This window comes from Hyla sarda, chromosome 2 (genome assembly GCF_029499605.1).
Source record: "Hyla sarda isolate aHylSar1 chromosome 2, aHylSar1.hap1, whole genome shotgun sequence".
In the NCBI taxonomy this organism is placed as follows: domain Eukaryota; kingdom Metazoa; phylum Chordata; class Amphibia; order Anura; family Hylidae; genus Hyla; species Hyla sarda.
In genome coordinates this window covers 46,178,723-46,206,714 of record NC_079190.1, presented here as the reverse complement: position 1 = coordinate 46,206,714, position 27,992 = coordinate 46,178,723, and the positions used below count along the sequence as shown (strand labels likewise).

At 44.4% G+C, this 27,992-nt stretch overlaps 1 protein-coding gene across 1 annotated transcript in view; it reads left to right on the top strand.

Moving 5' to 3' along the window:
• The window catches only part of CENPJ (centromere protein J), a 70,759-nt gene that overhangs the window by 27,758 nt on the left and 15,009 nt on the right, over positions 1-27,992 (top strand). The window contains exons 4-15 of the mRNA XM_056561688.1: positions 6-251; positions 1,196-1,286; positions 14,928-15,030; positions 15,515-17,030; positions 21,255-21,387; positions 22,080-22,245; positions 22,618-22,860; positions 23,159-23,249; positions 23,374-23,477; positions 25,291-25,389; positions 26,217-26,357; positions 26,443-26,527. Of these exons, the coding sequence (XP_056417663.1) occupies positions 6-251; positions 1,196-1,286; positions 14,928-15,030; positions 15,515-17,030; positions 21,255-21,387; positions 22,080-22,245; positions 22,618-22,860; positions 23,159-23,249; positions 23,374-23,477; positions 25,291-25,389; positions 26,217-26,357; positions 26,443-26,527 (3,018 nt within the window). The remainder of the gene's footprint in view (positions 1-5; positions 252-1,195; positions 1,287-14,927; positions 15,031-15,514; positions 17,031-21,254; positions 21,388-22,079; positions 22,246-22,617; positions 22,861-23,158; positions 23,250-23,373; positions 23,478-25,290; positions 25,390-26,216; positions 26,358-26,442; positions 26,528-27,992) is intronic.

Here is a 27,992-nt window from a genome sequence, read left to right as displayed (position 1 = left end):
TACAGAACTGGACCAGAAGAACCTGCTGTCCGGACACCTGAGCAGCTCTATGTCCCAAAAGCCCTTTTCACGCCTCATGTCTCCGGTCAGTGGGAATATCCCTAGAGACTCCCCATACGTGAAGCAGGAACTACTCACCAAGGAGAGAAGCCCATCTCGCCCACCGTCTGTGTCTGTACGAGAGCTTATTCCTGAAAAATCCAAAACTCTAGAGGATTTGTTAAATGAGGAGGACACAGAAGATTATTCTGGTGAGTAATATTAAAGGGGTACTCCGGTGAAAACCTTTTTTCTTTTAAATCAACTGGTGGCAGAAAGTTAAACATATTTGTAAATTACTTCTTCTCTTAATCCTTCCAGTACTTATTAGCTGCTGAATGCTACAGAGGAAATTCCTTTCTTTTTGGAACACTGATGACATCACGAGCACAGTGCTCTCTGCTGACATCTCCGTCCATTTTAGCAACCATGGTTAGCAGACATATGCTAAGGGCAGCATGGTGGCTCAGTGTTTAGCACTGCTGGGTTCAAATCCCACTTAGGACAACAATAAATAAAGCGTTATTATTATTATAATAACGTCAGCAGAGAGAACTGTGCTCGTGATTTCATCAGAGAGCATTCCAAAAAGAAAAGAATTTCCTCTGTAGTATTCAGCAGCTAATAAGTATAGGAAGGGTTAAGATTTTTTAATAGAAGTAATTTACAAATATGTTTAACTTTCTGCCACCAGTTGATTTAAAAGAAAAAAGGTTTTCACCGGAGTACCCCTTTAAAGAAAACATCTTATCCCCTATCCAAAGGAGGTCCCGGCACTGGGAACCCCTGCGATTTCCAGGCCATCAGTGGAGATCAATTGGAGCTTCTGTGTTCGTGACACCATGCCCCCTCCATTCATGTCTATGGGAGGGGGCGTGACTGCTACTTCGTAGCCGTCACGCCTCCTCCCATAGACATGAATGGGAAAGGGGTGTGGCGGCTGTGGTTGCCAATCATCCGGCACAGAGCGGAGTTCACTCCGTGCACTGGATGACGGGTGCCGCAGTGGAGATCGCAGGGGTCCCCCTTTGGATAGGGGATAAAATGATTTTACGGTTTAAGCCCAGCGCCAAGTTTGGGGCATCGTCCTGTCCTGACATTCATTTAATATTTGTTATGTGTATATATATATCTTTACTATAGTATATTACTATAGGTGATGACTTTGAAACAGAAAATTCCTCCCATGGACAGGATTCCTCCAGGTTACAGAGAGAGCCACTTAGTGGGAACAATGTGGAGGACAGGTGAGTGTTTTATTCCCTTGGGAGGTTGTAAAGCTGAGATAATAAGGTGTATCTGCCATTCTTCCTTCTTTTCATGGTTGTTAGGGTCCCACCTGTCTGCACATATGGTGTGGGGCACAAGGTGGGGGTCAAAGCTCAATCAGACGGGATTTCCCAGCAACAAATCTGTCTAAGCTTTTCCTCCTGAGGACGACACAGAGATATGATTAATATGACATTGTCCTGTAAAACTGCTGTAATATGAGAATGTATGCGCTTATTAGCTATAAAAAAGGAGACCTATCATGTTCCAACACCAAGTATGAATGGAGCGTCATAAAGGAAGACTAGTATTCTGTATTAGACAGAAAATTGCAAATAAGTGAAATCCGTTTTGTAAAGAAATGTTGTACCGGTATCTAATATGCAAAAAAAATACAAATTTGTCCTGGTCGTATGATGGACACCCGAGTGCCTGGCTTCTTATAGTACAGTTATCATGCTTATAACAAGCTGCCATCCTGTTTGTTCATCACTTGGCCAGGACAGAATGTTATACACTGTATTTGAAGCTACAATAATAAAAAAAATGTTTTTTATATGGAATGACAGCAAGCAGAGCTCTTGAGGACGGTGACAAATTAATACAGAAAGTTATGGGAAAATATAATTGTACAGATTTGTTGACAAGATTTATAGAAGTCTAATTTACTTTGCTGCAACTGAAATGCGTTGCTGATTTTCTGTATGTGAATCCTCTGAAGAAAATCTGTAGTGTATCCACCCTCTTTTTGGGTGGTAAAAAGTCAAATGTTGCGCAGTGAGTAAAAAAAAAAAAATAAAAAAAAAAGTTAACCCCTTAAGGACCCTTGACGTACGCGTACGTCATGACAACCTGGTACTTAAGGACCCATGACGTATGCGTTCGTCATGGAGAATTTCGGCCCTTGCCGGGCGGGGATCGGACCGGGATGCCTGCTGAAATAGTTCAGCAGGCATCCCGTGCAAACGCCCAGGGGGGTCATCAGACCCCCCCCATGTCGGCGATCGCGGCAAATCGCAAGTGAATTCACACTTGCGATTTGCGCGATTCCGGGTCATTACGGGTCTATAGTGACCCGGAATAAAAGGGGGATCGCGGTTGTCTAAGACACCCAGGATCCCCCTGAAGGCATAGGAGTGAGGTGGCAGGGTTGCCACCCCTCCTATCCCTGCTATTGGTGGTCTAGACGCGACCACCAATAGCAGATCGGGGGGGGGGGGTTAACTTTCGTTTTCCCCGTCCTGTCCACCCACAATAGGCGGGGCAGAACGGGGAACGAAAGGAGACCGGCGCCGAAGATCCACTTACCGATCCGGGCGGGCGACGGAGGCTGCGGGCGACGATGACGTGCGGCTGGATCCGACGGAAGCCGGTGAGTTGCCTAGCAACATCTGGAGGGTACAGTTTGAGACCATTATACAGTGGTCTCTAACTGTAGCCCTCCAGATGTTGCAAAACTACAACTCCCAGCATGCCCAGACAGCTGTTTGGGCATGCTGGAATATGTAGTTTTGCAGCAGCTGGAGGGCTACAGTTTGAGACCACTATATAGTGGTCCCTAAACTGTAGCCCTCCAGATCTTGCAAAACTACAACTTCTAGCATGCCCAAACAACTGTATGCTGTCTGGGCATGCTGGAATTTATAGTTTTGCAACAGCTGGAGGACCACAGTTTGGAGATCACTTTGCAGTGTTCTCTAAAACTGAAGCCCTCCAGATGTTGCAAACCTGCAAATCCCAGCATGCACAGACAGCAAACAGCTGTCTCGGCATGCTGCGAGTTGTAGTTGCGCACCTCCAGCTATTGCATAACTACATCGCCCAGCATGCCCTTCGGCGATCAGTGCATGCTGGGAGTTGTAGTTTTGCAACAGCTGGAGGCACACTGGTTGGAGAATACTGAGTTAGGTAACAGAACCTAACTGAAGGTTTTCCAACCAGTGTGTCCCCAGCTGTTGCAAAAGTACAACTCCCAGCATGCACGGTCTGTCAGTACATGCTGGGAGTTGTAGTTTTGAAACAGCTGGAGGTTTGCGCCCCCCCCCCCCCCCCCCCCCCCATGTGAACGTACAGGGTACATTCACATGGACAGGTTTACAGTAAGTTTCCTGCTTCAAGTTTGGGCTGCGGCAAATTTTTCACCGCAGCGCAAACTCCTAGCGGGAAACTCACCGTAACACGCCAGTGTGAATGTACCCTAAAAACACTACACTAACACATAATAAAGGGTAAAACACTACATATACACCCCCTTATACTGTCCCCCCCCCCCCCCCCCCCCCCCCCAATAAAAATGAAAAACTTATTGTATGGCAGTGTTTCCAAAACGGAGCCTCCAGCTGTTGCAAAACAACAACTCCCAGCATTTCTGGACAGCCACTGACTGTCCAGGCATGCTGGGAATTTAGCAACAGCTGGAGGCACCCTGTTCGGGAATCACTGGCGTAGAATACCCCTATGTCCACCCCTATGCGATCCCTAATTTAGTCCTCAAATGCGCATGGAGCTCTCTCACTTCGGAGCCCTGTCGTATTTCAAGGAAACAGTTTAGGGCCACATATGGGGTATCTCTGTACTCGGGAGAAATTGCACCACAAATTTTGGGGGGCTTTCTCCTTTCACCCCTTATGAAAAGGAAAAGTTGGGGGCTACACCAGCTTGTTAGTGTAAAAAAATAAAAAATTAACAACTAACATGCTGGTGTTGCCCCATACTTTTTATTTTCGCAAGAGTACGGAAATACCCCATATGTGGGCGTAAAATGCTCTGCGGGCGCACAACAAGGCTTAGGAGTGAGAGCGCACTATGTACATTTGAGGCCTAAATTGGTGATTTGCACAGGGGTGGCCGATTTTACAGCGGTTCTGACATAAACGCAAAAAAATAAATACCGATATGTGACCCCATTTTGGAAACTACACCCCTCATGTAATGTAATAAGGGGTACAGTGAGCATTTACACCCCACAGGTGTCTGGCAGATTTTTGGAACAGTGGTCCGTGAAAATGAGAAAATTTTTTTTTTTTGGGGTGTAAATACTCACTGCACCCATTATTAAATTCTGTGAGGGGTGTAGTTTCCAAAATAGGGTCACTGGGGGGGGTCCACTGTTCTGGCACCACGGGGGGCTTTGTAAACGCACATGGCCCCTGACTTCCATTCCAAACAATTTTTTTTCCCAAAAGCTCAATGGCGCTCCTTCTTCTCTGAGCATTGTAGATCGCCAGCAGAGCACTTGATGTCCACACATGGGGTATTTCCATACTCAGAAGAGATGGGGTTTCAAATTTTGGGGGGCATTTTGTCCTATTACCCCTTGCAAAAATTTTAACCCCTTAAGGACCAGGCCATTTTACACCTTAAGAACCGGAGCGTTTTTTGCAATTCTGACCACTGTCACTTTAAACATTAATAACGCTGGAATGCTTTTAGTTATCATTCTGATTCCGAGATTGTTTTTTCGTGACATATTCTACTTTAACTTAGTGGTAAAATTTTATGGTAACTTGCATCCTTTCTTGGTGAAAAATCCCAAAATTTGATGAAAAAAATGAAAATTTAGCATTTTTCTAACTTTGAAGCTCTCTGCTTGTAAGGAAAATCAATATTCAAAATATATATTTTTCGGGTTCACATATACAATGTGTCTACTTTATGTTTGCATCATAAAATTTATGAATTTTTACTTTTGGAAGACACCAGAGGGCTTCAAAGCTCAGCAGCAATTTTCCGATTTTTCACAAAATTTTCAAACTCGCTATTTTTCAGGGACCAGTTCAGGTTTGAAGTGGATTTGAAGGGTCTTCATATTAGAAATACCCCATAAAAGACCCCGTTATAAAAACTACACCCCCCAAAGTATTCAAAATGACATTCAGTAAGTGTATTAACCCTTTAGGTGTTTCACAGGAATAGCAGCAAAGTGAAGGAGAAAATTCAAAATCTTCATTTTTTACACTCATGTTCTTGTAGACCCAATTTTTGAATTTTTGCAAGGGGTAAAAAGGAGAAAATTTTTACTTGTATTTGAAACCCAATTTCTTTCGAGTAAGCACATACCTCATATGTCTATGTTAATTGTTCGGCGGGCGCAGTAGAGGGCTCAGAAGGGAAGGAGTGTCAAATGGTTTTTGGGGGGCATGCCGCATTTAGGAAGCCCCTATGGTGCCAGGACAGCAACAAAAAACACATGGCATACCATTTTGGAAACTAGACCCCTCAGGGAACGTAACAAGGGGTAAAGTGAACCTTAATACCCTACAGGTGATTCACGACTTTTGCATATGTAAAAAATATATATATATTCTTTACCTAAAATGCTTGGTTTCCCAAAATTTTTACATTTTTAAAAAGGGTAATAGCAGAAAATACCCCCCAAAATTTGAAGCCCAATTTCTCCCGATACAGAAAACACCTCGCATGGGGGTGAAAAGTGCTCTGCTGGTGCACTACAGGTCTCAGAAGAGAAGGAGTCACATTTGGCTTTTTTGAAGGAAATTTTGCTCTGGGGGCATGCCGCATTTAGGAAGCCCCTATGGTGCCAGAACAGCAAAAAAAAAAACACATGGCATACCATTTTGGAAACTAGACCCCTCGGGGAACGTAACAAGGGGTAGTTTGAACCTTAATACCCTACAGGTGTTTCACGACTTTTGCATATGTAAAAAAATATATATATTTTTTTTACCTAAAATGCTTGTTTTCCCAAAATGTTTACATTTTTAAAAAGGGTAATAGCAGAAAATACCCCCCAAAATTTGTTATGCAATTTCTCCCGAGTACGGCGATACCCCATATGTGACCCTAAGCTGTTGCCTTGAAATACGACAGGGCTCCAAAGTGAGAGTGCCATGCGCATTTGAGGCCTAAATTAGGGATTGCATAGGGGTGGACATAGGGGTATTCTACGCCAGTGATTCCCAAACAGGGTGCCTCCAGCTGTTGTAAAACTCCCAGCATGCTTAGACAGTCAACGGCTATCTGGCAATACTGGGAGTAGTTGTTTTGCAACAGCTGGAGGCTCCGTTTTGGAAACAGTGGCGTACTAGACGTTTTTCATTTTTATTGGGGAGGGGAGGGGGGCTGTGTAGGGGTATGTGTATATGTAGTGTTTTTTACTTTTTATTTTATTTTGTGTTAGTGTAGTGTAGTGTTTTTAGGGTACAGTCGCACGGGCGGGGGTTCACAGTAGTTTCTCGCTGGCAGTTTGAGCTGCGGCAGAAATTTTGCCGCACCTCAAACTTGCAGCCGGATACTTACTGTAAGCCTCCGCCCATGTGAATGTACCCTGTACATTCACATTGGGGGGGGGACATCCAGCTGTTGCAAAACTACAACTCCCAGCATGTACGGTCTATCAGTGCATGCTGGGAGTTGTAGTTTTGCAACAGCTGGAGGCACACTGGTTGTGAAACACCGAGTTTGGTAACAAACTCAGTGTTTTGCAACCAGTGTGCCTTCAGCTGTTGCAAAAGCTACAACCCCCAGCATGTACGGACAGCGGAAGGGCATGCTGGGTCTTGTAGTTATGCAACAGCTGGAGGCATACTACTTTGGCTGGGGATGCTGGGGATTGTAGTTATGCAACAGCTGGAGACACACTGGTTTGCTACTTAACTCAGTGTGCCTTCAGCTGTTGCAAAACTACAACTCTCAGCAGTCACCGACAGCCAACGGGCATGCTGGGAGTTGTAGTTATGCAACCACCAGATGCACCACTACAACTCCCAGCATGCACTTTAGCTGATTGTGCAAGCTGGGAGTTGTAGTTACACAACAGCTGAAGGTACACTTTTCCATAGAAAAAATGTGCCTCCAGCTGTTGCAAAACCATAAGTCCCAGCATGCCCATAAGGGAATGCTGGGAGTTGTGGTGGTCTGCCTCCTGCTGTTGCATAACTACAGCTCCCAGCATGCCCTTTTTGCATGCTGGGAGCTGTTGCTAAGCAACAGCAGGAGGCTGTCACTCACCTCCAACGATCCAGCCGCACAGGTCAGTCCCTCGTCGTCTCCGCCGCCGCCGCTGCTCCTGGGGCCCCGATCCCAACAGGGGCGCCGGGGATCGGGGTCCTTGGCACCCGGGGTGCACGTCCCGCACCCGCTCACGTCCTCCGGAAGAGGGGCGGAGCGGGTTGCGGGAGTGACACCCGCAGCAGGCGCCCTGATTGGTCGGCCGGTAATCCGGCCGACGAATCAGGGCGATCGTGAGGTGGCACCAGTGCCACCTCACCCCTGCTGGCTCTGGCTGTTCGGGGCCGTCTCTGACGGCCCCGATCAGCCAATAATTCCGGGTCACTGGAGACCCGATTGACCCGGAATCCGCCGCAGATCGCTGGACTGAATTGTCCAGCGATCTGCGGCCATCGCCGACATGGGGGGTCATAATGACCCCCCTGGGCGATATGCCCCGATGCCTGCTGAACGATTTCAGCAGGCATCGGGCACCGGCACCGCTCCAGATGGTTGCGGGGGGCCGGTAAAACACATGACGTTCTCATACGTCATGTGTCCTTAAGGACTCGGAAATGGAGACGTATGAGAACGTCATGTGTCCTTAAGGGGTTAAATTTGAGGGAAAACTAGCATTTTAGTGAAAAAAAATAATCATTTACACATCCAACTTTCACGAAAAGTCGTCAAACACCTGTGGGGTGTTAAGGCTCACTGGACCCCTTGTTATGGGCCTTGAGGGGTGTAGTTTCCCAAATAGTATGCCATATGGTGTGTGTTTTTTTTTTTTTTTTTTTTTTTTTTGCTGTTCTGGCACCATAGGGGCTTCCGAAATGTGACATGCCCCCAAAAACCATTTCAGAAAAACTCACTTTCCAAAATCCCACTGTCGCTCCTTCCCTTTTGAGCCCTCTACTGCGCCCGCCGAACACTTGGCATACACATGTGAGGTATTTTCTTACTCGAGAGAAATTGGGTTACACATTTTAGGAAGATTTCTCTCCTTTTACCCCTTGTAAAAATTCAATAATTGGGTCTAAAAGAACATGCCAGTGTAAAAAATGAAGATTTTGAATTTTCTCCTTCAATTTGCTGCTATTCCTGTGAAACACCTATAGGGTTAACAAACCTTTTGAATGTCATCTTGAATACTTTGAGGGGTGCAATTTTTATAATGGGGTCATTTGTGGGGTATTTCTAATAAGAAGGCCCTTCAAATCCACTTCAAAACAGAACTGGTCTCTGAAAAATTTCGATTTTGAAAATTTTGTGAAAAATTGGAAAATTGCTGCTATACTTTGAAGCCCTCTGATGTCTTCCAAAAGTAAAAACATGTCAACTTTATGATGGAAACATAAAGTAGACATATTGTATATGTGAATAAATATATAATTTATTTGGGATATTCATTTTCCTTATAAGCAGAGAGCTTCAAAGTTAAAAAAATGCAAAATTTTCAATTTTTTCATCAAATTTTGGAGTTTTTCACCAAGAAATTATGCAAGTATCGGCAAAATTTTACCTCTAACATAAAGTAGAATATGTCACAAAAAAAACTATCTCGGAATCAGAATGAAAGGTGAAAGCATCCCAAAGTTATTAATGTCTAAAGTGCCAGTGGTCAGATGTGCAAAAAATGTCTGTGTCCTACAGTGAAAATTGGCTGGGTCCTTAAGGGGTTAAAGGGGTATTCCAGGAAAAAACTTTTTTTTTTTTTATATATCAACTGGCTCCAGAAAGTTAAACAGATTTGTAAAGTACTTCTATTAAAAAATCTTAATCCTTTCAGTACTTGAAGTTAAGGTTGTTCTTTTCTGTCTAAGTGCTCTCTGATGACACGTATCTCGGGAAACGCCCAGTTTAGAAGAGCTTTGCTATGAGGATTTGCTTCTAAACTGGGCTGTTCCCGAGACACGTGTCATCAGAGAGCACTTAGACAGAAAAGAACAACCTTAACTTCAGAAGCTCATAAGTACTGAAAGGAGTAAGATTTTTTTAAAGAAGTAATTTACAAATCTGTTTAACTTTCTGGAGCCAGTTGATATATATAAAAAAAAGTTTTTCCTGGATAACCCCTTTAACCATAGAAATAGGTGCACTGAAGTGAAATTTTTGGAAATGTTTACCAGTGCAAAATTTATCAAATGCCCTGCAACCATTTAATTTGGTATACATTCACACTAGCACCACAAAAAAATAAAAATGGACAAAAACCATTCCCCAACACTAACAATTAGAGATGAGCGAATTTTTGGAAAATTCGATTTGGCCGATTCGCCGAATCTTCCGAAAAAATAGCCTCGGTCCGAATTTATTTGCGGCGAATCGCTATTAAAAATGGCTATTTCATGGCCTACAGAGAGGCTCAATAGGGGTGTAGAACACTTTACCTTGCTGTAACACGCATAGGGTGTGTGATGGGTTAGTGAAATAATACTGTGTTTCAGTATGACATGCAGATCACTGGTGTCACTGTAGCAGAGCGGCACAATGACAGAGCCTGGAGGCGGCATCTGTCATTCAGACACTATATGGTCTTCTCATACTGTGTGACAGGAAAATCTGTTTGGCACTATCCATATTTGTGAAGTGTTGGTGTGGCACCATGGTAAATCTACTCTGATGCATCAGGCATTGGTGGTTGGAAATCCTGGCTGATCCATGCCTGATTCATTTTCACAAAGGTCAGTCTCTCCACATTTTTAGTGGACAGACGAGTTCTCCTTGGGGTGACTATGGCCCCTGCTGCACTAAACACCCGCTCCGATTGCACACTACTGGCTGGGCAGGACAGCTTTTCCAGGGCAAACTCTGCTAGTTGCGGCCACAAATCCAGTTTGGCTGACCAGAAGTCCAGCGGATCTTCATTGTGTGTTGGCATGGGCATGTCAAGGTATGTCACCACCTGCTGGTTCAGGTCCTGCTCCAGATCTACCTGCTGCTGATGAGTTGCTTTACTATGCGGGTGAAGAAAGGTACTCATCAGTGACTGTAAACTCAGGCTGCTGCTGATTGAGCTGGTACTGCTCCTGCCACCTCACCCCTCCCCAGCAGCCATGGCAGTGGAAGGTGAGTGCAGAGGGCCCCCCGAGTCAGACCTGTGAGAGGAGGGACGGTGGCACAGATAGGCATCGGACAACTGACTACGTAGGATGTCTCTGTAGTAGGTCAGTTTGTCCTCCCTCTCGGTGGGTGTGTAAAAAAAAAAAAAAGGCACCCATTTTGTGCCAGTAGCGAGGGTCCAATAAGGTGGAGAGCCAGAAGTGATCCCTCTGCTGAATGGTGACAATTCGGTGGTCACTACGCAAGCAAGTGAGCATGCATCGTGCCATTTGTGCAAGTGACTCGGAGGGACTCCCTGCCTCCATCTCCACTGCATACTGCCACTAGCTCCTCTGGCTGCTCCTTCTCTCCTGTCAGATGACTATAAAAAATGCCTATTTCATGAAACCTAAACTGTGCTCCACTGTGCCCCTCCCTCTCCTCCTCCAGTTCAGCCCCAACAGGGCTCATGTGGCCGTGAGATGTAGGCGCCACGTCTCCAGTGCCCTGACCAGCCAGCATTTCCAACACGTTGTAGTAAATGATGATAAAGCAGTGGAATGACGTCGTCCATCCCGTAATCCTGGTGACTTGCTAACAATGTGGCTTCCTCAAAGGGCCTGAGCAAACGGCAGGTGTCCCGTATGAGCTGCCACTGGTAGACATTGAAGTTACACAGGGGACTCCCCTTATCCGCTTAGATCATCAAAGCGGTGATGGCTTTTCTCTGTTAGTATAGTCGGTCCAACATATGGAGGGTGGAATTCCGTGTGGAAACGTTGCAAATCAGACTGGGGGATGCCGTTCTGATGCTGCAGCTCAAGGAGGGTGTGCTTTGCAGTGTACTAGTGGCTGAAGTGCTTGCAAAGTTTCCTTCCCATTGTTAGGATGTCTTGCAGATGGGGGGAACACTTCAGGAACCACTTGACAACCAGTTTGAACACGTGTGTCATGTAGGCCGCATGGCTCAGGCTTCCTTGTCACAGCGCAGACAAAATGTTCTTCCAGTTGTCGGTCACCATGGTTCCCATTTCCAGTTCTCATCCACAGTGGAGGATGAGAAGGCGGAGTCGTACACTGTCACAGGACCAACGGCCTGACCTGTCTAAGTTGCTGTTCTGGCTGTGCAGGAACCACATTCACTTAGTGGGCCGTAAAGGACATGTATTGTCCCTGACTGTAGTTACAGCTTCACATGTCGGCGCTGCCGTGCACTTTGGTACACACCGACAGGCTCAAGTACTTGCCTACCTTCTGTTCTATAAAATTGTGCAGGGCTGGTACTGCTTTTTTCGCAAAGAAATTACTCTCCTCCTTGGCTCTCCACATGCCATCAGTTCTCTGAAAGGTGCAGAGTCCACCACTTGAAAAGGGAGGGACTGCAGCACCAGCAACTTGGATAGGAGCACATTCAGCTTCTGCGCTGTTGGGTGAGTGGGCGCATACTATTGTCTCTTGGACATTGCTTCGCCGATGGATTGCTGGCGGAATGACTGACTCGAAGTAGGAGGAGCAGGAGCATCTGGAGCAACAGAAGTTGGGTATGACAGACAGCTCCCTTCGGCTGAGGTGGTGGAGCCTTGGCTGGCTGAAACAGGGAGCGGCGTGCCACTGGGTGATGCAGCAGGCTGGACCACCACATAGGAGCCACGGTTCTCCCAGGCCGCTTTATGGTGATGCTGCATATGTTGCCGTGAAGCAGGTGGTCTCCCGTTTGGCTCCAGGCTTTCCACTTCTGCCACCATGCTAACTGCCAACCATGCTACCACCTTGCTGGCTCAGCTGCTGCCTCACGGGCAACCTGTATCCCTCTTCTCCTGATTATGAAGCCCCTTCTGCACCTGGCTCCCAAGTGCGATCGGCTTCATCATCATTGAGTTTTGTCTGCACGTTACTGATGTCTTCCTCAGGTTCCTCAACAGTGTCTGCTTCAGGGCCCTGATCGCTGGCAACACCACCTCCAACGCTACTCTCCTCATCCCTACTTGCCCGCCTAGCAGAGGAATCGACGGATGTCTCCTCCATTTCTTGGCTGGGCAGTAGCTGCTGATTGTCCTCACTAAATAGTGGAGCTGAACCCACAGCATAAGATACTTCTGTGGGAGAGGGAACAGCATAGGACGGAGGCAATGGGAGGACAGGGACTGCTCCTGGGCCATGGCAACTGAGGGTTGTGTCTAAGGAACCCACTGACTGTTGACTGGGGGGATCAGATGTCTCTTGCAATGAAGTGGATGACCGTGTTAACCAATCAATGATGGCAGATGGGTTGCTGGTTGAGACATGACCGCTAGCTGATACCAGGAGCTCAGGCCTCTCGCTGCGACTCCTGCTGCCACTCGCCCCTAGTCTGCTGCGACCTCTGCCTGCACCTGGTGAATTTAGGCCTCTAGCACTTCTCTGCCTGACATACTTGCATATATGAGGGGAGGAAAATACGCTCCACTACGCTTAAAACAGTATTTGTGCAGCAGGTGTGTACTTTTGGCTGGCTTTTCACAGTAACTAGGCCTTAAGACTTTAACAGGAACAAAATCATACACCACCTATGTATGCACAGGTGACACTTAATGGAGGACAATACGCTTCGCACCCTGTATTCGGCACTAGTAGCAGGCGATTATGGCTTTTAGTGCTCTGCTCACCCTAACTGGCTGGCTACTATTTGCTTTTCAGTTGTTGTACACACCAGTGCTGCAGCACACAGTCGCTGTGTACTACACACAAAATTGCACTCTCTCTCTTAACTCCTTAAGGACACATGACGTACCGCTATGTCATGTGTCCCGGTCCTGCGATATAACACGGGGTTACACGGTAACCCCGCATCATATAGCGGCGGGCCCGGCGTCATAGTGAAGCCGGGACCCGCCGCTAATAGCGTGCGGCACCATTTAGCTCAAAGCTGAGCCGCGCGGCTAAAAACGAAAGTGAAAGTGCCCGGCTAGCTCAGGGAGCTGTTCGGGATCGCCGCGGTATAATCGCGGCATCCCGAACAGCTGTACTACAGGAGGAAGGTCTCTCTTACCTTCCTTCCTGCTGTCCGATCGCTGATTGAATGCTTCAAGCCTGAGGTCCAGGCTTGAGCAATCAATCACCGATTTCACTGATTGTTGCCATGCAACAGCAAGGCAGCAGTCTGTGAATGAAATCAGCCATTGCAAGCTGATAGGTCTCTATGGCACCTATCAGCTTGCAAAAAAAAGTGTAAAAAAAAAAAAAAAAAAAAATTTTTTTTAATCACCCGGCATTTCCTAGTAACAAAATAAAACAGTGTAAATAAAAATACACATATGTGGTATCACCGCGTGCGTAAATGTCCGAATTATAAAAATATACCACTTTTTAAACCGCACGTTTAATGGTGTACGCGCAAAAAAATTGCGTTTTTGATCACTTTTTATACCACAAAAAAGTGAATAAAAAGGGATCAAAGTGACAAAAATGGTACCGCTAAAAACGTCATATCAAGGCGCAAAAAATGAGCCCTCATAGCGCCCTGAACACAGAAAAATAAAAAAGTTATAGGGGTCAGAAAATGACAATTTTAAACTTATAAATTTTCCTGCATGTATTCATGATTTTTTTTTCTGAAGTGACACAAAATCAAACCTATATAAGTAGGGTATCATTTTAACCGTATGGACCTACAGAATAAAGATAGTGTCATTTTTGCCGAAAAATGTACTGCGTAAAAACAGAAGCCCCCAAAACTTACAAAATAGTGTTTTTCCATCAATTTTGTCGCACATTGATTTTTTTTTTTCCCGTTTCACCGTAGATTTTTGGGTAATATGACTAATGTCATTTACAAAATAGAATTAGTGACGCAAAAAATAAGTCATCATATAGAATTTTAGGTGAAAATTTTAAAGCGTTATGATTTTTTAAAGTTAAGGAGGAAAAATTGAAAATTAAAAAATGGAAAAAGCCCTGGTCCTTAAGGGGTTAATCTCTCTCCCTTCCCTATCAGTGCTTCTAGGGTGGATTTGGGCTTGAGGTGAATCGCTGCTGTAAAAATGCTTTTCTGTGCAACACACTGCTCTCTGTCCCTCTCTCTCTCTCTCTCTCTCTCTCTGCAATAGAACGCTGAAGTGACTGGCCGCAAGATGGATGCCGATTATATAGGGCGATGACATCACAGGGGTGGCTGGCTGCTGATAGGCTGCATGTGATTCAGGGTAATCCCGCCTATTTGTGTTCCCGCCTTCCCAGCCTTCCTTGCCCAATGTCCTGACATGTGGAGCCGCCATCTTAGATGCCCTGGAGCCTGGACCGCACTAAATGGAGTTTAGTGAAACAATTTGTGCGATCGAATCACGGCGATATTTGGATTCGTTGCGAAGCAAATTTTTACTGAAATTCATAACGAACTTGGGATCGTCAGATTAGATTCGCTCATCCCTACCAACAATGATAAATTAATCGACTTTTCCATATTGTAAGAGTTTGATGTTTTAGAAATTTATGCAAGTTACTTAACAAATTTTATTCAGCAAAAATAGGAAAGTCCAAAGGAAAAAAAGCCTAGTATTCCTGTGCTTTCACCTGGTGTATTAAAAATACAGTACAAGATATGTGGAATGTTCCATTGTAAGTTTGCAATGCTCTCTATATGTGTTCTATAGGCCTGTGTTTGGCATCAAGGAAAGAAAGAAATCGTTTGAAGAGTTCTTGGAGGAGCAGATGAAGATTGAGGAACAAAGACTTAAGCAAACCAGCCTGCAACAGGTAACTTTTTCTTGACCTTATATTCTCTCACCATTTGGTGCTAAGCCAATTTCTACGTTTGACTCCTCTTAGGGCTCATTTGTACATTGGGATAGAATTACAGATGATTATGAAGGGCAAATTGAGGTGTGACACAACCCTCTCTTTTCTTATTTTGCCTGGGCTGTTTCTCAATCTGACTATTACTCAATCTACTTTTTTATGTTTTTGTTTTCGGTAAATACCTGTAAACCTGCTATTGCTATCACTTCCTGTACAATGGGGGCTGCAATAACAGACTAGAATAATATTGAGAGTTGAGAATGGCCTGTATTCAGTCAGTGTTTCTGCTGATTGACTAACAGAGAAGCTAATGAAAATCATCTGACAGGAGTCCCTGCTCCTCTATGTTCTTTGTGGGGGCACCCTTCGTATAGATTTTCTCTTCTCTATTGGTGAACAATAAATGTGCAGATTTTAATAATTTCCCTTTCTTATGCTAAAGGCCATTGAAGAACAGTCGAAGAGTAAACCCACCGTTAGAAGACCCTTTCTGCGTAGAGGTGAGGGGATTGCTAGATTTAAAAGTGCACCTATAAAACGAAGCAAACCTCAGGAGAACAAAGCAATTCCTCAGAAGGTCCCAGAAGACACAGTTCCACAGAAGGCAGAGAAAGTTCACTTTCAAAGAAAAATTGCAGCATTGGGCAAAGATCAGATCCCTGAGAACAGTGCAGGAGGAGCGAGAGTTACAGCAATACCTGCAAGAGAGAGGAATGAGTCAGCGCAGAAGAAAGCCGTCCTGAAAAACCACAACTTAAGGCGTAGTGTGTCCTCAGCTACAGCACCTGGGCAGCTAGAGGATAAAACCATCAGCGGGAGAAGTTCTGTTCCACTGGAGAAAAAAGGATTGCTAGAATCTGATAAAGAAAACGTAGACAGCACAAAGCCAACTGAAACAAGCAATAAAACAGGCCATAGAGTTCATGATGGTGGCACAAAAGATGGGAAACCTGCAGAGTTATCTTTTGAAGTTTCCTTCCAAAAACGGACGTTAAATTGGGAGAAGGAAAAACAAAAGGATCACTATGAATTAGATGAGTTTTTACTTCTGGAGCAAGCGGCTGAGGACCTCTCCTTTTCTAGTAACTCTTCCTTTGTCCAGAAACTCCTTGATCAGAATTTTCAGACTGATAGCCGCAGGTTGTCTTCTACTCCAGTTAAATCTGCAGAAAAACCCCAAGAAAAAGCGGGAAACACTGCAAGGAGCACAAATTTCTATGAGAAAATGGATATGCAGGTGCCCTTGTCTAGGAATGCTCCTAATATTGTACTCTCTGAACAAAGTGGAAAAAACTCATCTGAGTTACATAGGACTAGTGAAAATGCAAAAAAATCTCCCTTTTCTGACCCTGTTTCAAGTGAAGGGGACTATGCATCTTCAGGGGATGAACATAGTAACTCTGTTTCAAGTGAAAATGAAGATGTAGACAGTGATGGTAGCATAAAGAATGATTGTCCTAATGATGAAGGACTTAAGGGTCCTGCGAAAAGACTTCACTGGGACAATAAGGACAGGGATTTTGATTTAGACTTATCAGATGGAGAAGATAATGATAGTAAAGAGAGAACCCTATTGGCAGAAGACCATAAAGAATCCTTGAAAGATGATGATAGTTCTTCATCCTCGGAATCAAGTCAGATAGTGTTTGATGATGAACGGACTTGGGATGACCTAGGTAATGTGCAGAGCTTGAAAGGGGTTTATGAAAGTAACTTTGCTTCTAAGCAGTTTATCCCATCTGAGTACACCAGCAGCCGACCTATAGATGCCCCAGACAAAGCCGTCACCAGGAAAGTGGCATCAAAAAAAGGCGACCAACTCAAAGCTTCAACAGCTAGTACTCCAGACGCTGCCCCAGCCTCAGAACTCATGATGAAACTGTTTCCAGCTCTGAAGCCTAAAACGAAGCCAGAAGTACTGAGTGTAACTAAACCTGCGTCAAGTCAAGAAGGGCCAGGTAATAACATCTGAATTTTCTTAATTACCGCATTATTTCTTTAACAAAACTTTCAAAAAGGTCATAAAGAACCCTCTGCTCCCCCTCCCCATCTGCTATTGATGCCTTTTCTTCGCACTCTCTCTCTCTCTTCCTTCTATTTCTCATCTGGATAGAGACTCTCTCCTGTTATGGACAAGGAGGTCGCTCAATCTGTCTCGGACCTTAAGAATGGAAAAGCACCAGGCCCAGATAGCCTTTCTGCGCAATATTATAAGACATTTAGCTCTGTCCTCACCCCATATATTACTAAATTCTGTAATGAATTGCTATCAGGCTCCCCCATGCCCCCAGAGTTTCTCCAAGCTTCCATAGTAGTCATACCCAAACCCAACAAAGACCCCCTCCTCCCCTCTAACTACCGCCCGATCTCCCTGATTTAGACACTAAGATATTCACATCTATCCTTGCCCTTAGACTTAATTCTATCCTCCCATCTCTCATACACAGCAACCAAGTTGGCTTTATACCTGGGAGACAAGCCCCTGGCCATATCCGTAAGGTTCTCAATATCATTAATTGGGCACATACAACCAAAACTCCTCTTAAGCTTTTGGGCCTAGACATAGAGAAGGCTTTTGACTGTTTCCTGGACTTACCTTTTTGGGGGCGGTTATTTTAGCCTTACAATCTCTCTATTGTATCTTAAACTCCCTTCCTCTGATCCTTCCCCCCCGTATGAATTCAGAGGGGAACTTGCCAGGGGTTTCCCTTATCTCCAGCGCTGTTTGCCCTTGCTATGGAGCCCCTGGCGACTCTCCTCAGAAATAATTTTGTTGTCTCTGGGGTACGGGTGAAGTATCATGAATATAAAGTCAACTTGTTTGCTGATGACCTCCTTCTAACACTTACAAAGCCACTGATCTCCCTCCCAAATCTGTTCTAAGCACTTGACTGCTTTGCCTTGGTGTCCGGCTTGGTTGTAAATAGATCGAAGTCTGAAATTCTCTTCTGCAATAGCCATAAGTCCATACAGGATCTTATCTCCACTAACTTTGATCTCCATCCTTCCTCTTCTTTCCTCCCTTATCTTTGCATCCCCCTTCCTACCTCCCTGTCTCCTCTGTATAAACTTAATTATACCCCCCTCTTTAAGTCTATCCGTGCAGGCCTAGTCAAATGGGATCTTTCCCCATATGTCTTGGTTGGGCCGCATCCATACTGTTTAAATGATTGCTGAGACTTCTGTATTTTTTCCGCATGTATTTAGATTTATCTGGCGAGTTCTCCGCCCCCGTGTTCCCCACTCTATTATGTACTACCGCAAAACGATAGGTGGTTTCTCGGTCCCTAATTTTCTTCTTTATTATCGGGCAGCCAGATTAGCACAACTGCTCTTTTGTAATTCTCCCCTGATCTCTCCTAGATGGGTGACCCTTGAAAAAGAGCTTCTCACCCCATATACCCTTGCTTCCCCCTCATGTGTGCTACTGACCGGGTTACTTCCCTTGTCCCCCTGTCAGCTTCAATCTCGCTCCACTCTCTTCTTCTCTGGTGTTCTGTCTCTTTCAAATATTCCCTTCAGTCTCCTATCTTTCCTGCAACTCCCCTATTCCTTAATCCCGCCTTTCCCCCTGGTCTTTATCTTTCTGACTTTTCCTGGTGGATTACTAACAGTGTGTCTCTCCTTCATCACTTTCTCGTGGGCAAAAAATAAATAAAAAATAATTACACAAGCCATGTTTATTTCTAGATTTCATCCCCCTCCTGGAGAATCTTTCAGATTTACTCAGATCTATTCTTTTCTCCATCTCCTTGCCTCCCCAAACTCTTGTAGACACCTCCTCTTATGAAGCTTTGGCTATTTACTCTCCTCTTCATTCTGGCTCTCTTTCTATCCTATTCTCTTCCCTCAATCAACCCCCCAAAGGCTGTAAACTTCCTTTTTATGCTGCAGTGGGAAGATGATCTTCAGCAGACTATTCCTTTTGGAGGATTGGCACACATGCTGCACTCATCTGAGCAAAGGCAGCTGGCAAGTCTCTTTGGTCGAAACGGCCCTTAAAATTTTACCTAGGACATATTATGTCCCTACACGGCTCCATTCCATCTACCCTGAGTTTCACCTCTATGTTTCAGAGGTTGTCCTGAAATGGGCACTATGCTCCACCTGATGGACTTGCCCTCTAGTGGCTTCCTTTTGGGCCACTACTATGGATTCCCGACTTGCCTCCTTAGCTTTAAACCTGCTGGGCTCCGCACATCTGCCTTCCCTCTTATCCAACATATTTTATTAGCTGCCAGAATTCACATAGCTTCCAAATGGAATCCCCCAATCCTCTCTGTTCTTATGGTTCACGATAGAGTAAATAGCATTTTGGTGTCAGAGAAACTCAATACATTACGCACTGACACTATGGCCTGATTTACTTAAACATGGCAGCCTTGGATTTCCTCGCCTCATGCTGTAGACATGTCTTATTATTTGTCCTTATGATACTGGTTGTGCAATGATTGCCTATTTTTTCCTTTTTAGATTCTTCTGCCGCTCTTATGTATATCTGAGTCTCCCTATTAGTGTCTGTTTTTTTTTTCTTATATACCTGTATGTCTTTTAGTGTGCTTCTCATTTGACCTTACCCATCCCCTGTCTAACCCCCTTACCTTTTACCTATCCCAGACCCTTCCCCCCCCTTCTTTTCACCCCCTGTTATATATTAGTTGTTACTTATGTTTTTATGCTTTGTAGTTTTGTTTTATTGATGTATAGTTGATCTTCTTTTGTTTGATCAATACATTTCTCCTTTTGACACTAAAATGTCATAGAGGCATGTCAAAAGTTTAGATTGGTCGGGTCCGTGTTTTCAGACCCCTTCTCATTACTAGAACAAGCAAGGGAAATGCTCTCCCTGTCTCATTGTGGGAGACATGCTCCATAGACTTTCTTTATAATCTGTATCCTGCAGCGAGCCTGGGTGAGAAACTTTTAGATGGCTGCTTCCCCAACACCCAGATCCTAATTGATCAAAACTTTTGATGTCTCTGAAATATCAAAAGTTATTTTAAATATTAGTAACACTTTAATGTTAACGTTTTTAGTATTGAGTAAACTGAAAGGGGTTTTAGGGGACCATCAGAATAGGCTATCAATGTCTAAATAGTGGGGGGCAGACGCCCCCGCTGATCAGCTTGGCAGAGTTGTGGCTCCAGCATATACACAATGAATGGGACCAAAAGTGCAAGCTCTTTTATTGGCCAGTGGTGGCACCGGGCTACTACAGTGCAGCTCCCATTCACTTCAATGACTATAGGCTGTCAAAGTAAAAGTCCCAGAAAACACCTTTTAAGATGACCATACACCACAATAGCGGTCAGCTAAATACTCATTGAAATTGTCTATTTTTTTTTTTCTTCCAACCCTTCCATACACATGTATACTCAGCAATGGCAAAGCCTGCATGTGTTGTCAATAGGGAGGTTGTTGTAAGCAGCTGCTGGGCACCATTGTCCTCTCCAGACATTTCTGGCAGCAGGTTATTTCCAGGGGGGCCGAAAGGTTTGGGCTAGAAATTACTGGCTGAAAATGGCCTTATCAGCATTTTGCCCAAACAAATGTGCTGAAGATGGTGGCAGGCATGGTTTAGAGTAGTCTGTGTCGCCTGTGCATGGACACACTCCCGCAAGCCCAGCAGAATCACTGTAGGAGGCGCCACACCACAGTCCTGTGTGGGGAGATGTCTGGCCACTAGCTGTGGACAATGTACAGAAAGCTGGGTGAAACTGTTCTTTAGTCTTACTACTCTGAGCCATTGGGCTTGCTGGGAGTTATCTGTTGTATATCCTTCTCTTCGTGTGTGTGTGTATATATATTGTGCTGTAAGGGTTATCCATTTAAATTTGTGTTTTTTTTTTTTTCTTAAGTAATCTGCCTCATTTGTAAAAAAAAAAAATCTAAAAAATCATATACAAAATCTATATTATAATTTTTTTTTAAATGGTCGAGGCAACTAATATATGGTTTTCCTTTTAGTGCCCCACTACTTTAAATCCAACTTGACAATCTCACCCGCTACCCCACACCCAAAAAATAATTTGTTGAAGGAGACCCCATTACACAAAAGCTGGTCAGCTATTCCCACTGAAATTGTCTGGTTTTTAAGGGCCTTTAGTTTCCTTGATGAGTAAATGGCAGTGCCCACCTTCTTTAAGTATATCTTATGACCCTATATACTTATTGTCTTCCAGGAGATGTTGCACGATCTCAACTTTTGAAGGAAAAATTAGTTGAATTAGAAACAGAAATTGAACGGTTTAAGATGGAAAACCTCTCCCTAGCAAGACTCCGTGAGGACAAAGAAAAAACTCTAGAGACTCTGAGGTTTGATATGTTACTGAATGAGAATTCATTTCAGTCTTTTTTTATTTTTATTTTTAACACATTTTATTTGGATGGGCCATCAATATTAGATCACTGTTTTAAGGGGAGGTAGTGCTCATCTCCAATGTGCCATACTTTTAGTAATGGCAGTGCAAAGAACTACAGCCTTCTCTTCTAAAATTGGAATGCTTTGTGGGCCCTTTGAAGAGGCAGGGGTGCAAGGATTCTAATGGTCAAACTGAAAAGTATGTGATAGTACACTCCTCAGTGAGTAACACGCATCCTTAGTGTTATCTTGTTGAAAAACAACTCTTGGGACACTTCACAGAAATGGCTGCACCACTGGTTTCACGACCAAGTAAATAAAAGTCTGAGCTGTTATGTATCTGGAATGAATACTAGAAGGGTCCGGCTACCGTACATCATGCCACCCCACAATCCCAGGAGGATCAATGTGTTATTCCCTCTTAAAGGTCCCTTGATGGCGTTGCCCAAGTGGTCTATAGACCATTCTCTGGCCAGCATCCAAGACAAAGGCACTGAAGAGGATAGATCTTCATTCTAACTTCTGGGTGCTGCAGTTTCAATGTTTAGGAGTGTATATGACAGGGCTTTGCAGTGTGTCGACAGCAGTGGGCACTTTATACTTCATTTTATTTATTTGTATGAAGACTTATGATTTATTTTATTAGAAAAGAAGTTGCAGACTTTGAGCAGCAGAAAGCAAAAGAACTGGCCAGGATTGAGGAGTACAAAAAAGAGGAAATGAAGAAGCTTCAAAAAGAGCGTAAAGTGTTTGAGAAATATGCTAGTGCTGCCCGAGCAATACCAGACAAGAAAGAACGGGAGGAAATCCAGGTCAGGACAATAGTTTGCTTTTTATACAATTTTTCATGTCCTTATAATCTGATGCTCCATTATAATAGAAGAATGGGTTCCCTGTTATCAAGTTTGTGGGAGGGTCCTAGCGATCTGACCCCTGAGATCAGCTATTTATCCTAGATAACAATCTATCTGACATTAGTTCTCTTCTGCACTATGCATTTAGCTTGTAGGTTTTCTTCCAGGATATGCCTTTCTTTTGTTATATTCATTTTACCCTCAGGTCTTGAATGTCCTGCTGCAGAGAGGCAAGATACTTCTAGGTCTATACCATAATACTGTATCTAGTTTACTTTCTGGGCTACTTTCAATTATAAAATGTTTTTTTTCTTTCTGTGTATCTCCAAGACATTAAAGCAACAGATTAGAGACCTACAAGAGGAGTTAAAGAAAAAGGAGACAAAATGGTCAACTACCCACGTGCGACTTCGAAACCAGATAGAAACCTTGTTAAAAGAGAACGGGGAACTGCGGGAAGAAATCAAGTTTATGGAAAAAGTTCGGGTAGAGACATGGAAAAAATCTGAGGCTGTGGAAATCAGAAAGAAAAGTGAAACTCCTACAATTCAACTGAGGAGATCAGAATCTGTAGTAAGTGACGCAGTCCCAGCAGTATTACGGAGCTATAAAACTGTATAGGGCCCTACTCTACCTCCATATGCCTCCAATTTCCTAAAGAGAAGCTTTTATGTCTGGTTCTATAGCCAACACAAGAAAGAAATTGCATTATGTTCCATCATTTTCCCCATACCATGGAGGTATAGTATCTCCATAATGCAGTATTGTAGTATGAATTGGGGTATGGATTGTTTTTACCTCCATGGTATGGGGCCATAGGTACCGTGTGTGTGGTGTTTAGGAATCATAACTGTCCTATCTCAATTTTCAGAGTCCTCTACACATGTTAAAACAGAGACGAACACCAGCGCCTGAACCAGAAAAGAGCACAAGGATTCAAAGAAGCCAGTCACCCATTAAAGGTATGCTGAAGTAAAGATTGTTAAATGTGTTTCTCACTTCATATTCAATTGAGCACATATGGTTTTGATTAATAAAAATAAGCCATAATAGTGACATTATACATCTTTATTTTTTATCTGGAAGTATTAACGTCCAGAAGTTTCAGACAGACATCTCTCAGTGACTCCAGTAATTCTGAAGCATCAAAAACCAAAGCAACAGAACCTGTGACCAGCACTACTCCGCAGGTAAGGGACTTTATCACAGATCACATTGGCAGTGTATGTTTATGCCTTTTTTTTTTTTTTTTTTTTTTTTTTAAGTACAAATCTTAGAAGTTTTGCCCACACACTATGATCGGAAACAGTATACTTAGGAGATGACATGGGAGCGGAATAGTAGCAGACTTTGTAGCAAGTCCATGTTCTAGCACATAACAAAATGGGGGAGATTCATCAAAACTTGTCTAGAGGAAAAGATGCTGGGTTGCCCATAGCAACCAATCAGAGCTTTCATTTTTGAAAGGCCTCTGAAAAAATTAAAGAAGCCATCTTATTGGTTGCTATGGGCAACTCAGCAACTCTTCCTCTGGACAGGTTTTGATAAATCTCCCCAATGTCCTTAGAAGACCTAGTTCAGTAATTTATTTTTATATATTAATTCTTAAATCTAAATGGGATCTAAGTAAGGGTTGTAAATAACCTATTTACAGATACAGTTGACAGCATGTCCGTGTCAGATTCAGACTTCCTTTTTCTGAACAATTTTTTTTAACCAGGCAAGAAGCCCATCTCTTGGTTAGGGCTACATAAGCAGCTGATGACAGCACAAGTTAAGTTAGTTGTGTTAGTAGCAATCTCAGAAAAGTAGTAAAATGCAAATACTTTCTTAAATAGCAAACAGTCACTCTGTTTTCAGTGCTCCACCTTGCTCTGGAACGAGTAAGTACAGTGACCCCCCCCCCCCCGACCTACGATGGGCCCCGACATACGATCATATCAACATACAATGGCCTCTCATAGGCCATGAACGGCTATCCGGTGCTTCAGCTGCCACCGGATAGCCGTTTACGGTGCCCCGTGTGGTCCGCTGACTATCACTCACCTGTCCTCGGGGCTCCGTAGCGTACTCCTTGGGATCCCCTGCATCGCCGGCGCTCTCCATCGTCGTCATCACGTCGCCGCGCACACCGTCCCGTCATCCAATAGGAGCTGCGTGCGTAGTGACGTGATGGCGGCGACGGAGAGCGACGTTCCCAGGCAGCAGAGACCTTCCCGGAGCGTCGGGGCACCCCAGGGACGCGGCGACAGCGATGGAGGGCGACATCCAGGGCAGCGGTGACGGTCCGGAGCGGCGGGGACACGTGAGTACAACCTCCAATACCAGTGGTCTCCAACCTGCCGACCTCCAGATGTTGCAAAACTACAACTCCCAGCATGTCCGGACAGCCGTTGGCTGTCCGGGCATGCTGGGAGTTGTAGTTTTGCAACATCTGGAGGTCCGCAGGTTGGAGACCACTGTCCTATACTTTACTGGGAGTTGTAGTTTTGCAACATCTGGAGGTCCGCAGGTTGGAGACCACTGTCCTATACTTTACATTGCAGGGATCCCTTTAACATACGATGGTTTCAACAAATTTGAAACGGAGTCCATTTGGAACGGATTACCATCGTATGTTGAGGGACCACTGTACTTATAGCATATATTATAGAGGATCAGACGGTGCATAGAAATGAAAAGGTCTGTGAAGTCCCCTTGTGTTAGTAACAATATTCATTTTCAACTTTAAAGTTCTTGAGAGTGCACTGTTGCAGATCTGGTTGCTTGTTATGCAGGTATCATTAATCGAAACTGAATCATCAACAGATTTGTTCTGTCTTGAAAAAGGAGTTCAGCTTTTCTAGGGACTCGAAGCACTTGTAAAACAGAACATATATAGAACATATTTACTGCTGCTGATTTGTACTGTAGTTTTGCGCATTCCTGGTACTGACTGGTTATTGTATTATGTGGATATTAACGTACTACTTCTTGTGTATTCATCACTATATTGTTCCGAAGGTTTCAGATAAGGTGCTACATACAGAGCCAAAAAATGACAGCTCCTCTGTGAAAGACAATGACCACGTCCAGGGAGAAATTACATATCCAGATGGAAAGGTGAAATTACTGTTTCTCAGTATTAGTAGATCATATTACTGTATTTTAATGGGGTTATTATTTTATCTAGGGATGTGTGGACATTGCGGGCACAGTTCGGAGATTAGATTACTTCCGCATTATGGCTGTTCAAAATGGGTCTTCTATTTTGTTAACTGTACTCCAGTGCGGGACATCTTATCCCCTATCCACAGCATAGGCGATAAATGTCTGATCGCAGGGGGTCAGACTGCCGGGACCCCCGCAATCTCCTGCCTGGCGCGCCAGCTCCTTCCATGCACAGAGCGACCTCCGTGCCGTGCACGGATTTACTGCCGACCTCTGCGCATCGCTGGCTGACACACCATATCTCTCTATGGGAGAGCTGGACATAAACGAACGCAGGTCCGACCACTGGGAACCGCACGATCAGACACTTATCGCCTATCCTGTGGATAGGGGATAACATGTCCTGCACTGGTGCACCCCTTTTAAACCTAAAAAAGCTTCTGATTAATGAATTGCAATATAAATCTGTTGGGCTTTTTTTTAGGGCTTGTTCACATGAGTTTTAGCTCAGTTAGCCGATTCCATTATAATGACGGAAAAAATATACTGCAGGTCAGGTTTTGTTTTCTGCTAATATTCTGCAAAATAATGGACAACAAATGGAAACCTAATGGACCCCATTCAAAGTCAGTGGGACCGGTCTGTATACACAGTGACAGCCCTGTTACCAGCATCTATATGGAAGCTCCAGAATGCTGATGTGATTGTAGCCCTACTTGTAGCCTATATTGTTTTTGTGGTTTTAAAACCTGATAACTATTCCTCTCCTCTCTCTGCAGGTAGAGCGAATTTTAAGAAACGGCTGTCATGTTATTTTATTTCCAAATGGGACGCGTAAAGAAGTCAGCCATGATGGAAAGTCTACAACTGTGACCTTCTTCAATGGGGATGTTAAACAAGTGATGGCAGATCAGAGGGTGGTAGGTTAACTATAGAATGGGCTTCAGGTTTAACTGTTTTCTTTCTGCTTCATTCTAAAAAAAATATTTTTAATTCTCATCTTAGATTTATTATTACGCTGATGCCCAAACTACACACACTACGTACCCTGATGGACTTGAAATACTTCAATTTTCCAATGGACAAATAGGTTGGTGGACAATTTTGTAAGAAATGTGTTGTGCTGTGAAGTGATTTTATTGTATAGAAAAGTCACAAAAATTATGGTGCACTTCATATTTGAGCTATTATTTGCAACTTTAACTTTTTTTTTGCCTGTTATGTAAGGCTACATTCACATCACTATTTTGCAATACAGTTTTAATAATGGTGAAAAACCCATCCCACAGTCATGGGATTGCAAGAGCCGTCTCTCAGCGCTGCAGTGCTACTACTACTCCCATCATAGAAGAGACGCTGTAGTCTGTTCCATGATGGGAGAACCTCCCAGCTGCATGTCTGCGGGTGGCTGTGGTGACTCTGCGGGAGCGCTTGTACTACTACTCCCATCATGGAAGAGCCTGTTCCATGTTGGGAGTACTAGTACAGGGGCTGATCGCCCCGGGTCTCACTATTGAGACCCACTGCGAGCCTAACTTATAAACCCGTGAAATGGGAGGCTCCCCAGCTGGCCAGTGATGTGAAGAACATCAAATCTTAAGTTACAAAACCACGGTTTTGTGCAAGGGAAAAAAAAACACAAAACCGTACACATACAAAAACTTGCACAAGATACAGTTTGCTATATAGTTATATACGGTTTTCAAATAGGCAACCAAATAGCAAATACGTTATGTGAATGCACCCTAAAGTTGGTGGGGTGTAGGAGTGTACTTTTTAAAACAGATTTATTATTTTCTCGGTTGCTCTTCATTGGGGGACACCTTACTGATGATATATGCTCGACCCTAGGAGGCGCTGACACTATGAAAAAAAGTCGGCTCCTCCCTGGCAGGATATACCCGCCCACTGGAAGTGAGGTAATCCATTTTAGCTGGTGTCAGTAGGAGGCAAGACACAGATCTGGTGCTCTCCAGACCTGGTCTTTTTTAAATATTTTTCTAGTAAGGGCGGTTTAGTTCGTTTTTTTTTCTCCTTTTTTGTTTTCCTTTTTCAGCTGGGGTGTCTGGAGCATGGCGCTACCTGTTCCCCCATATGTGATAAAGGGGCACAGGCATAGAGTATGTACTGTTAACCTCTTCTCACCAACGGCCAGCACCTGGAGGCTGTACCATGGGTCCCCCACTGCCCCTGCTCGCCCTGCTATCTTAGCCTGCTATGATGCAGCGTGCCCATAAGCTGGTTGAAGACGCCTGGGTGAGTATAAGAAGATGGCGTCAGCAGGTGAGTATGTACCCCCCCCTCCCCTCTTTAAAAAGGGACTCTGTCCTTTATTGCAGGGCTCGCTCATGGGAGGGCGTGTGTCTGCATACTATGTCCTGTGGAGAATAGCCGCCAGCCTTTTGCAGCGGCTCCCTCCACAGGCGTTCTTTTCCAGCTCACCTCTGAACAGCCTTGCTGTTCCTTCTTTCCGCCAGCTATGTTTTACCCCACTGCGGGGGTCAGTAGGGCACTGGGGGCTCAGCCGGCGGTAGTCAAGGGCTCTGGCAGCACAG